General features: G+C 39.4%; 1 protein-coding gene across 6 annotated transcripts in view; it reads left to right on the top strand.

Annotated features, from left to right (window-relative positions):
• Nucleotides 1–13,240, top strand: part of LOC140202951 (E3 ubiquitin-protein ligase MGRN1-like) — a 187,120-nt gene that overhangs the window by 131,545 nt on the left and 42,335 nt on the right. For all 6 annotated transcript variants that reach the window (XM_072268582.1, XM_072268586.1, XM_072268585.1 and 3 more), the window contains exons 8-9: nt 5,045–5,092; nt 13,161–13,229. In XM_072268582.1, coding sequence (XP_072124683.1) covers nt 5,045–5,092; nt 13,161–13,229 — 117 coding nt within the window. The remainder of the gene's footprint in view (nt 1–5,044; nt 5,093–13,160; nt 13,230–13,240) is intronic.

The raw sequence follows: 13,240 nt of genomic DNA, 5'->3' as shown, positions 1-13,240 counted from the left end.
ATTATGGATTTGGGTACCACATTTTAATTGTGTAACAACAGCATTTATATACCTCAGTAGATTTGAAGGAAACATGATATCCACATTATATGAATAGCAATATGTAGTCGAGCTTTTTTTCCCCTCTATAATAAGCTCCTGGTAACAGTAAGCATTTGGTCAGAATTAGCATTGGCATATGTTGTGAAATTTGTAGTTTTGTGGCAGCAGTAGTTTGCAATACGTAAAACTAAACTACAATAAGAAGAGTGTGTGTTAAATAAATAGTGCAAAAAGAGAGGGGCAAAGTAGTGAGATAATGTTTCCTCTTCATGATTCTTCTTCTCACCCTGTCTCTTGCATTCCTCTTCTCACCCTGTCTCTTGCAAAAACGCCATTCCCTTCTTGCAATTCCTCCGTCTCCGCCGCATCTGCTCTCAGGATGAGGCTTTTCATTCTAGGACGAGGGAGATGTCTTCCTTTTTTAAAGAAAGGGGCTTCCCTTCCTCCACTATCAACTCTGCTCTTAAACGCATCTCCCCCATTTCACGTACATCTGCTCTCACTCCATCCTCCCGCCACCCCACTAGGAATAGGGTTCCCCTGGTCCTCACCTACCACCCCACCAGCCTCTGGGTCCAACATATTATTCTCCGTAACTTCTGCCACCTCCAACGGGATCCCACCACTAAGCACATCTTTCCCTCCCTCCCTCTCTCTGCTTTCCGCAGGGATCGCTCCCTACGCAACTCCCTTATCCATTCGTCCCCCCCATCCCTCCCCACTGATCTCCCTCCTGGCACTTATCCGTGTAAGCGGAACAAGTGCTACACATGCCCTTACACTTCCTCCCTTACCACCATTCAGGGCCCCAAACAGGCCTTCCAGGTGAGGCACCACTTCACCTGTGAGTCGGCTGGGGTGATATACTGCGTCCGGTGCTCCCGATGTGGCCTTTTATATATTGGCGAGACCCGACGCAGACTGGGAGACCGCTTTGCTGAACATCTACGTTCTGTCCGCCAGAGAAAGCAGGATCTCCCAGTGGCCACACATTTTAATTCCACATCCCATTCCCATTCTGACATGTCTATCCACAGCCTCCTGTACTGTAAAGATGAAGCCACACTCAGGTTGGAGGAACAACACCTTATATTCCGTCTGTGTAGCCTCCAACCTGATGGCATGAACATCGACTTCTCTAACTTCCGCTAATGCCCCACCTCCCCCTCGTACCCCATCTGTTACTTATTTTTATACACACATTCTTTCTCTCACTCTCCTTTTTCTCCCTCTGTCCCTCTGAATTTTCTCCCTTGCCCGTCCTGGGTCCCCCCCCCCCCTTTCTTTCTTCCCGGACCTCCTGTCCCATGATCCTCTCGTATCCCTTTTGCCTATCATCTGTCCAGCTCTTGGCTCCATCCCTCCCCCTCCTGTCTTCTCCTATCATTTTGGATCTCCCCCTCCCCCTCCAACTTTCAAATCCCTTACTCACTCTTCCTTCAGTTAATCTTGACGAAGGGTCTCGGCCTGAAACGTCGACTGCACCTCTTCCTAGAGATGCTGCCTGGCCTGCTGCATTCACCAGCAACTTTTATGTGTGTTGCTTGAATTTCCAGCATCTGCAGAATTCCTGTTGTTTTAGTGAGATAATGTTCATGGGTTCATTGTCTATTCAGAGATCTGATGGTGGAGGGGAAAAGATTTTTCTTAGATTGTTGAGTATGTGTCTTCAGACTCCTCTACCACCTCCTTGATGATGGCAATGAGTAAATGAACAACTTATTGTCCCATCCCTTCCCCTAAGATGGTTGCACGCTCATATGCAGCGTAGTCTGTGGGGCCAAGTAAAGGTATTATTGTCTTTTTTTAAAGTATTTTTTTGTGATTGCAAGACCCTGCTGGACATTAAACACTGCAGGTCTATTCCATTGGCAAAGGTTGTTCATATGCAGAGGAACTGAAGGAGCTGGACATGGTGTGGAACATGCTGCTGCCTGCAACAGAGGAGTCCGTGCAAGAAGGCGATGTGCAGTCATCTTTGTCACTTTCCTTGAGGTCTCAAGACCTTGTTGGACATTGGTAATGTGGAATGCTGCAAGTCCGATTCACTATTTTATTGGTGAACAGCTGGTGTGGTCGGCAGGGGATCTGTCAACTGTTTACAGCCACCCAAAGACAGGTGCCGGAGTTGGTGTGCTCCACCGGAGTGCCAGAGTCGGTGTGGTGCAGCATCCGTGCTGGAGTCAGTGTTGCTTCTAACGTTCACTCAGCAGAAGACAAGATGTATTGTATTCGAGTGTAGACTGCTGCAGGATTCATGGACTCAGGGACATGGACTAAATTTTTTTTGTGTGACTGTATTTTACTACTCTCATCTACATGCTCTGTGTGCTTTGTGCTATGTATGACTGTTGGTACTGTATTTTACACCTTGGCCCTGGAGTAACTTTGTTTTGTTTGACTGTATTCATGCTTATTCGTATATGTTGAATGACAATTAAACTTGAATTTGAACTTGGACTTGAGAAGAGGCCATGTTCTGAGTGATGTGGGTCCTTAATGATGGATGCTGCCTTTTGAAGGTGTCTTTGACACTGGGGAGACTACTGGTCTTAATGTAGCTTACTGAGTTTACAATTTTTTGCAGTTTTTTTCTGATTCTTTGCAGTGGCCCTCTCTCTTCCCCCCTGTACCGGATGGTGATGCAACCAGTTAGAATGCTGTCCATGGTACATCTGTAGAAATGTATGGGTGTTTTTGGTGACATTCCAATTCTCCTCAAACTTTCAATGAAAAATAGCAGCTGTCTTTGTAATTGTATCAATATGTTGGGCCCAGGTTAGATCCTCAGAGATGTAGACACCTTGAAGCTGCTCACCCTTTCCATCGCTGATCCCTCAATGAGGACTATTGTGTTTTCCTTCGCCTTCCCCTTCCTAACATCCACAATCAGTTCCTTGGGCTTGTTGTCATTGAGTGCAAGTTTATTGCTGTGAAACCACTCAACCAACTGATCTATCTTGGTCCTGTACACCTCCTTGTCACCATCAGAAATTCTGCCAACAATAGTTTTGACATCAGCAAATTTATAGATGGCATTTGAACTGTGCATACCCACATAATTGTGGGTGTAGGGAGTAGGAAGAGTAAAGCAGTGTGAACCCCTGAGATGCACAAGAGTGTATTGCTATATTTACGCTCTATTCTTGTTTGGTGCAGCTGTAATGAAAGCAAATTTCCCTCAGGATTAATAAAGTATATCTATCTATCTATCTTATTGTCAACAAGGAGATGTTATTTCCAATTTGCACAGACTGTGGTCTCTTGGTGAGGAAGTCAAGGATCCAGTTGCAAAGGGAGGTGCAGAGAACCAGGTTTAGGAGCTTGTTGATTAGAAGTGAGGGTGTGATTGTGTTGAAAGCTGACCTGTGGTCAATAAGCAGCAGCCTAACATGGATAGTACTATTGTCCAGATGACCTAGGGCCTAGTGGGGAGCCAGTGAGATCACATCCACTGTATGCCTATTGTGGCAATGGGTAAATTGCAGTGAGTCCAGTTCGTTGTTTAGGCAGGAGTTGATTCTGGCCATGATGAACCTCTCAAAGTACTTCATCACCAGGGGTGCAGTGCTAGCCAGAGCGCACCGGAGCGTGTCCGCACCTCTTTAAGAAAAAAGCTGAAATAAACAAGCTAATTAATTAGATGCTGCCCAGGGTGATTTGAGTATCTCAGAAACTGCTGATCTCCTGGGATTTTTACACACAACAGACTCTGAAGTTTGCAAAAAAAGGTGCCAAAAACAAAAAAAGGTCCAGCGAGTGGATTTAACAAGATATTTTCGGTCACAGACAGCCACTCGTTGGATGTTTATTTTATTTTTAGCACCATTCTTTGTAAACTCCAGAGTCTGTTATGTGTAACAAAAAAAAAATCCCAGGAGATCAGCAGGTCCTGAGATACTCAAATCTCCCTGGGCGGCACCTAATTAATTAGCTTGTTTATTTTGGCTTTTTTCTTAAAGAGGTGCGGGACGTGCTCCGGCTAGCACTGTACCCTTGTTTATCACAGTAGATGTGGGTGTCAGTGGGCAATGGTCATTGAGGCAGCTCACCCTGCTCTTGGACACTGTCACCTTTTTGAAGCAGGTGGGAACCTCTAACTGCAGCACTGAGAGATTGAAGATGTCCTTGATCACTCCCGCCAGTTGGTTGGCACAGGTTTTCAGAGCCCTACCAGATACACCATCAGTCTGATGCCCTGCAAAAGTTCACCTTCTTAAAACATGTTCTGACGTTGGTCTCCAAGAGGGAGATCACAAGGTCACCACATACTGCAGGGATTTGCACGGGTGTAGTTTTATTCCCCCTTTTAAAATGGGCATAAAAGGTGCGGAGTTCATCTGGGAGTAAAGCATCACAGCCATTTATGATGTTAGGTTTTGGTTTGTAGGAAGTAATAGCCTGCAAACCCTGCCAGAACTGATGTGCATCTGATTCCATCTCAAACCTCAGTCGGAATTGTTTTTTTTGCCTTAAAATAGCCTTCCGTACGTTGTACCTGGACTACGTCTATAGTTCTAGATCACCGGTGTTGAATGCTACAGCAGACCAGCAGTCTCCTGGTTCATCCACGGCTTTTGCTTTGGTCATGATATCTCTTGACTCAAGAAGATATTTACCAACATCGCCCATGAATTTTATTAAAAGCTACTATCAAAAACTGTTTTGATGAAAGTCTATTTTACTGCCGTTATGTTTTTGAAGAATGTGTATCATATTACAGAAACCATTACCTGATTAGAGAATAGCCAAGTGCTATACATATCTGTGCTGAGTTCCTACTGAATATGAATATTTCATCTCTGTGGATTCACAGTACTCACTGTTCATTGATATGATTTGAGAGAACAGTTTACCTCAATGATTTAGTTCCGTCAGTAAGAATAACTGTATTAAATGTATCCAAAACTATCCTATTGTTCTTTATATCAAGAATTTTATTAACTAGTATTCAATTGGGAATTCTTCAAGCTTGTAGTTGACTTCTTCATTTATCTTGCAGCATGTTGATGGAAGCTTTTCTGTGAAGCCCTTAAAACAAAAGCAGATTGTAAGTACTTTAAGCTTATGTATATCAGTATAGTGGTAAACAAGTTTATTCATTTATGCAGGAATTTTGTTCTAGGTTTGCAGTGGCCCAGTTCATTCACCTCCTTGCCCGTCTCAGTATTTACCTGGGCATTGTTGAGAGGAAAGTTGTTCTCATGATAACACCTTGTTATAGCTCAATGTTCAGTTCTCTGCTGTTGTCCTAATGAGATCCAAAGCCTAATTTTGGCTTGGCTGCAAAAGGCCAGAATGAAATTCCTTGTCATCATTGGCCACACATCATTGGATCTCCCAGTGGCCACACATTTTAATTCCACATCCCATTCCCATTCTGACATGTTTATCCACGGCCTTCTCTACTGTAAAGATGAAGCCACACTCAGGTTGGAGGAACAACACCTTATGTTCCGTCTGGGTAGCCTCCAACCTGATGGCATGAACATCGACTTCTCTAACTTCCGCTAATGCCCCACCTCCCCCTCGTACCCCATCTGTTACTTATTTTTATACACACATTCTTTCTCTCACTCTCCTTTTTCTCCCTCTGAATATACCCCTTGCCCATCCTCTGGCCCCCCCCCCTGTCTTTCTTCTGGGACCTCCTGTCCCATGATCCTCTCGTATCCCTTTTGCCTATCACCTGTCCAGCTCTTGGCTCCACCCCTCCCCCTCCTGTCTTCTCCTATCACATTGGATCTCCCCCTCCCCCTCCAACTTTCAAATCCCTTACTCACTCTTCCTTCAGTTAGTCCTGACGAAGGGTCTCGGCCTGAAACGTCGACTGCACCTCTTCCTACAGATGCTGCCTGGCCTGCTGTGTTCACCAGCAACTTTTATGTGTGTTGCTTGAATTTCCAGCATCTGCAGAATTCCTGTTGTTTGCGTTTTTAAAATAACTCTGTGAATATGTGTTCATTATTTTTCTAAACACAGTCCATTCATAAAGCACCATTAATCCATTGCAAGTACATTTTCATCAGAATTAGTCTTGTAAGCTAATGATGAATCATTTAGTGTGAATTTATGTGAAGTTAGGTTACTGTATTGAACTGTATTAGTATCTCTATATTACATTTTTGATTAGGCTATGCATCCAATTTACTGAAGTAGGATGCAATTATTAGATTATGATTTAAAAAAAAATTCTCACTTACTGGACTGACTTGACCATAATCTTGAGGTATGTTGACGAATAAAAAAGCAAATTGGTTGACTTTTTTTTATCACCTTTTGAATCATAGTATTAAATAATATCTAATCGACTTAATTTTCTGTTGTAAAATCTAATTGTTATGAAAACTGCATTTATTTTTTAAAGTTGGTGACTTAATTCATAAAAGTATTATTATTTCCTCTTTGGAAAAAATACCACAAAGTACTTGGATTTGGGTTTTATTTGAGGTTAAACAGATGATATCATGACCTCAAATGTATCAGAAGATTTACTAAGTAGATGCTTTTAAGTTACTTATTATTTTAAAGAACACTGTTCACCAGCATTGATATATTATCTCTTTATGTTAAACTCTAATTTCTTTTAAAATAAATGATAATAAATATTTTAATTTCATTTTGAATTATAGGAATAAAATGGCTGCTTTCAAAAACAAACTAAATTACAATTCAAGGCATGTTGTTTTGCTCTTTTAAGGGTTAAACTGTTTAAACAATCAATAATTTCAATTTAAAAATAAATCAAGATGCTCAGTCAATAGATAAAACATTTTATTATGTGACTTGACGGTGGAGGTGATGACAGAAACTATTTCTAGTTCAAGTACGAGTTGAGAAATGCTGCCACTATTGCTATTCATTTGCATGGATGGGTGGTGACCTCTGTTACAAACTAACACACACAAAATGCTGGAGGAATTCAGCAGGTCAGGCAGCACCTACGGAGATGAATAAGCAGACAACGGTTCAAGCCGAGACCCTTCTGTTGCAAACTAGTGGTTTGGGGGGTGGGGGGGGAGAAAAGTGAATTGAAATTACATTTTTATTCCTTGTATTTTTATTTAGAGAATTTGAATGTACAAGATGCACAAGATTTTTTATTAGCTTTTATGGAATACTGTCACACACAATTGTGTGTTACACCCTTAATTGGTTTCTGAAAACCTTACTTCTGTAGTTGGAATGCATGGTATTGTACTAAGTATGAATAAGAAACATGAACTCCATGTGAAACTTTGGCCCATAAGTTGCGGAAAGAGGGAAAACCTGGACAATATCAAATTTTTAATTACAGGTTTGTGTGTGTAATTGCTTACTCCAAATAGCTAAATGCTGAAATGCACGTTTGAAAAATGTTTTCCCAAGTGGGAGTGTGCTGTGTAACTTTAAGCACTTTGAATTGCACTTGTAGTTCAATTAAGTAAGGAAAATACATCGTCAATTATGGTTTATTACAAGGTATAATATTAAAAATAAGTAATATGGAGCCGAGTTCACTTCACTTTCCCTATCAAAATGTTCATGGTATGGAAACTAAGATTAAACTTCCAATTCTTTGTCAAAATTATGTATTATAAGATATAAGCATTACTGAAGTCAGGGGACTAAAATATAATTGGTTGCATTACTGGAGAATGTTACAATAATACGGCAGTATCTTGGGAGATCTTTACGTACAAGAATTTGAATTTTAACTTGGAGATTTTGGCAATAAAGAAAACATGGGGATAGAAATCATCCAGTAGAGGTGTGGAGTTCTAATTTAAGGAGTTGGGTGCTGAAGGGCTTGGGAACATTGAGACTGAAGGACATGGTTTTCCTGAAGCACCTCAAGAAATTCATCTTGAGCTGGTGCACAATGTAGAATCTGCAACTAATTTAGTTCACATGACTATCTGCATAAGGATTCCCAAATATCTATAGTTCTAACTAATCTCTTCTTTTCCTCATTATTTTGCATAAATTTGAAGAATGCAACATGTAGAATATCAAAAATACTGTGAAGATGTAATTTGACCACTCTAAATGATCCCTTTCTAAATGAAGACATCTTCCTCGTGAAGAAGATTTTCCATTATTGCAACCAGATTAACTTCTGTTGTCAGTAGAATCACTATAATAGAGAACTGTGACACCTTGTACACAATCATATTTGGCGTCCCTCATCAATGCTGTCAGCAGTGTCCTTAGAAAAATGCGAGTGCTGATGATGCTGGAGCTGGAGCCATGAAAAATGAAACTAACTTGAATCTAACTTTTTAAAATCCACAATCTGTGGGGAAAATCTAGGGAACTGCTTGTTGTTGAGCAAACTTACAACATTTTCAACTCGTATGGATTCTGAAATAAATACACTGTTCATTCTGAAATATATATAGGATCCACTGGAATCAAGCTACAAGCTGAGGAATAATTTCATTACAGTATCAATGCAAATTTTAAAAGTGCATAGTGGTTTTAAGTACATCAAAATAACTGAAATAGCTAATTCTGATGATTACATCTTTTTCTCACTGCACTTAATTGGCTATATTTTCAGCAGCAATGGAGTGTGCAGAGATTGTTCTTAATCTGCATTGAGAATATAAACAAATATATTTTTATAGTTTTATATCCTTTTTTATTAATAGTACAGAAGAATTCAAATTATTAGTTTCAGGCAGCATGTGGTAATTCTACAGTATTATGTTAGAATCGTTTACAATGCAAGTCACTACAAACATCTGAATTTTCAATAGTTACTGATGCTTTACTAAGTTAGGACATAGTAAAAGAATGCTATAAACATTAAATAATTTAAACAGTTTATTGTTAACTTTTAAATTAAACTGCAGGTCAGTTTACATTAAGCCAGACAGGCTCATGTTTTACTCATTTGCTCATTGTTCATTTGCTTTCAAAACAAGATCACCTCCATCTTTTAAACACTTGAAAACTTGAAGTTAGGTGGCTGTTTAGATAATACAGATTTTTGCAGAAAGATTTCAGCTGTAACAGGATTTGAACAAGATTTCACAGAATTCTTGAGAAATATTAAGTACCAAGTCCTGAATGGCAAATTGTTGTGTGACTCTTTTATCCTGCCCACTTTAAACCCTGACCCTTCCATCAGTCTGGATGTGTCCAAGATTTATGAAGCATTATGAAGGGAGAAGAAAAGGTAGTCCCTCCTACCTGTACACCTGATTTTGACTGATATATGTTGCAGCTCTATTTATCTTTACAGTGTTCTTCAATGCCCAGTTTGAAAACTTCATTTGTGTCTGCTGACTTTAATAAGTGACCCAACTCTCATTTTAAATGTGAGGTTTAAAGTTGCCAGGGCATGGTAAGGATCCAAAGACAAGTACTGAGTGCTTCCCACAGACAATGATGTACAGTTGAGAAAATTAAAATTGTTTGTGCTGTGAATTCTAGGTGCTCATATTTTATAAATCAATATATGCTAATGAGATGAATGCCAAGAACTTTTGCGTATCAGTTGATAATTTTTAGGTTGCTCTGACTTTTCAATACTGGAAATGAATAACTTGCTTCTATTCTGTGTTCAGCTTACTATATTGTATCATACTCTGTGTGGTAAAATGCTCTTAAGGCATGTGTAACTTTTCACCAAAGTCTTTTGATAATTTTCCTGGGGACATAGCACGGGAAAGTAACTTCTAAGCAATGTAAATTTCAGAAATTAGTTCTTCAATGAATTAAAGTCTCAGGTTGTAATATGGTGCTAGTTCTGATTACCATGCAATGAATTGCACAGAGAAAATTTGTGTGGGCCTGTTAATATGAACTTTATCGAAATTCTCAGCAGGATACTGAGCACACTGATCATAAAAGTGTTTTTACTATAAAAACAGAAGCATGGTGTGATTCTGCCACCTGCTGTGAATACTTGTAAGCACTTCTGCATTTGAAAAACCAAGTGAAAGTCCAGTCAGTACCAAGCCAATAATTCAGAATGACCAATGCTACGTTACAAGGCTTAAACTACTATCAACAGTGCCTTAAAACAAAATCTAATACTGTATCTCTGGAACAAAATACGCCTCATTGTTGAGGTGAATGTTGTTTTTATTCCATAGAAATTTTCTGGAACAAAGTTCTTTTTATGCTCAGCCAGCTGGGCAGCATCTTTTTACGTAGAATAAACGTGGAAGTCTACTGTGTCCATGCTAGTACTCAACAGGGCAATTCCATTCAATTCTACTTCCCCCTCACCTAATTTCCCTATCAACCTGCACCTTAATCTCTTTCACATGCCCACTTACCTATACGAAAAAAGTAGTTAATAGGAGTTAATGTTGAAAATTAACACGATCTTACTGAATTATGAAGCAGGCCCTTTCCTGTTTCTCATGTTAATATGAAAGGGAAGACTTTGAAAGGAAAGAGGCAATCTTTATGATATTGCTGAAGTTGAAATCTAGTTATCAAAGACAATGTTGAGATTATAAATCATCAAAATGCTAAATAAGGAATTGCAGTTCAATCTTGAAAAAGGTGTCAAACACTTGTGTTGCTGGAATGAATTGAAAGTATGGCAGAGAAGATTACCTCATGACAGATGACTGGGGATAGCAATTCTACACAGAATTAAATAAGTTGGGAAACTGATCACCTGATACATACATCCCAATTAGAAGTGAATAATTGATATTACTTTGTAAAGGAGCAAGGACACCTAACTATCAACAGTTCTGAGCCAAACTTGTGTCTAAAAGTCCCCTTTAAACTCAGACTGTACTTCCAAATAAGCAAATTTTGAAAAGTAACTGCAAAACCTCACCTTTTCAAAAATATGAAAGAAGAATTGCAGAATTTGGATCTTTTGATTAACTGAAAACTGCAGAAATGTCTCAGCATTTTTACTGTTTTACTTGCTTATACTGCTGTCTTTACTGACTCCTGTTCATGCTTGCTGCTGCCATTATCGCTCCCCCACTCACACCCCTGCTTTTGCTTTCCCTGCCACCCTCTTGCATTCTTGCACCATAGAATGCTACAGCACAAAGGCCATTTGGCCCATTTAGTCTGTACTAAATAGGTTTTCTGCCTAATCCATTCTATCAAGCATGGACCACAGCCTTCCATACCCATCTCATTCATGTACCTTTCTAAACTTCTCTTAAATGTTGCATTTGAACTCTCATCCACCACCTCTGCTGGCAATTCATTTCACATTTGCATCACCCTCTGAGTGACAAAGTTCCCTCTCGGGTTCTCATTAAATATTTCACCTTTCACCCTATACATATGACTTAGTTCTAGTCTCACACAACTTCAGGGAAAAAAGCCTGCATGCATTTACGCTATCTATAATCTTAATTTTGTATACCTCTATAAGACCTCCCTTCATTCTCCTGTGCTCTAGGGAATAAAGTTCTAACCTCTTCTACATCTCCATTCCACTTAGATCCTCAAGTCCAGCAACATCCTTGTAAATTTTCTCTGCATTATTTCAAGCTTATTGATATTTATTTATTTAATTTGTTTGTTGAGATTCAGTGTGGAATAGGCCCATATGGCCCTTCAAGCTGCTCCACCAGCAACCCCTGATTTAGCCCTAGCTTAATCATGGGGCAATTTACGATGACTGATTAACCTACCAACATCTTTTGGACTGTGGGAGGAAACCTGAGCACCCGAAGGAGACCATACAAACTCCTCAGTGGTCACACTATGAACATAGGCCTTCACATGCAGATTTCTGGAAGCTGGGCCTAGTGATTCCCTGCTCCTTCCTAGGATGACCTGAATGTAGCCTTCTCCAGCACTGCTTTCAGAAATAAGTGATCAAATGGAAAATTGGTATTTAAAATTTCGGGCACTGCTAGAAGTCTGAAAAATGCTTATTGCAGGTGTTATAACTGCACTTTTAATGTGTCCTAATCCAACGTTGCTACTAAACAACAGGTACTTTATTTATATAATGCTTTTAAAATATCAAACAGTCCCTAAGTTCTTTACAAACACAAAACATATACCATGGGCGAATGTACAAACTCTTCACAGGCAGTAGCGGAAATCTTTCCTGTACATGGGTGACCGGAACTGCACACAATACTCCTAATTGGGCCTCACAGCATCTTATGCAACTTCAACATAATAGTCCAAATCCTGTACTCATTGAGGAAGGACAATGTGCTGAAAGCTCTCTTTATGACCCCATCTATCTTTGACACCACTTTTGAGGAATTATGGATCCATGGGAGTCAACCTTTAGGTATTAATCTCATATTAGAATATAGTTGCTTCAGGCCTCAAATTTTAGAACTTCCTTGCTGAATCCACCTGCATCTTCTTTTCCTCCTCACTTAAGATACATTGTAAAACCTACATTTTTTCAAGCTATTGGTATTTTTTTTTGGGGCTGTTTAATATTTTAAAGGCTTTATACAAATAAAGTAACCGTTGTTTAGCAGCAACATTGGCTTAGGACACATTATAACACCTGTAGTAAGCTCTAGCGTTTTTCAGAGTTTTAGCAGTGCCCATCGTTATAAATACCATTTGATCACTGATTTTTGAAAGCAATGCTGCAGAAGGCTACATTCAGCTCATCCTAGGAAGGAGCAGGAAATCACTTGGCCCAGCTTCCAGAAATCTGCATGTGAAGGTGTGTGTTCATGGTGTAAACTCAATACCTGGCATTAAATAGGCCAGATTTGACTGCTGATCATTGTGTGATTCTGTATCATACGTTATTTAATATTGTTCCTGAGGGATGCCTTTGGGGCCCTTAATTTACTCAATGATGCTGGAGAAGGGCAAGCTAATGTTACAGGATGCAACTTTGACACTTAGTGAGACAAGAAAAATGACTGCTTTTTGTTGATGCACTGAGTTAACTTATGATGTCTTTTTCCACATGCATTGTTTTTAACGCTTACCTGTTTGATTATTGGATTCATCTCTGTTGATTACAACACTTATTCGATCTTAGTCTCATGGGAATTAATTAATGGAGTTGACTTTTAAAATTCTACGTGTTTAGTAGAATTGAAAGGACTGAGTTAAAATTCCGTCAACAAACTCATGGAATATTTTAGTTATGGTATATGTTGTTCATGTTTCTGATTCTATCCCAAATACATTTATATTTGTCTCTCTTGCAGGTTGACCGAGTCAGCTATTTATTACAAGAAATATATGGTATTGAAAACAAGAATAACCAAGAAACAAAGGTACTGTTTAC

This window comes from Mobula birostris, chromosome 9 (genome assembly GCF_030028105.1).
Source record: "Mobula birostris isolate sMobBir1 chromosome 9, sMobBir1.hap1, whole genome shotgun sequence".
NCBI classification, from domain to species: Eukaryota; Metazoa; Chordata; class Chondrichthyes; order Myliobatiformes; family Myliobatidae; genus Mobula; species Mobula birostris.
This window is presented reverse-complemented; position numbering and strand designations above follow the sequence as displayed.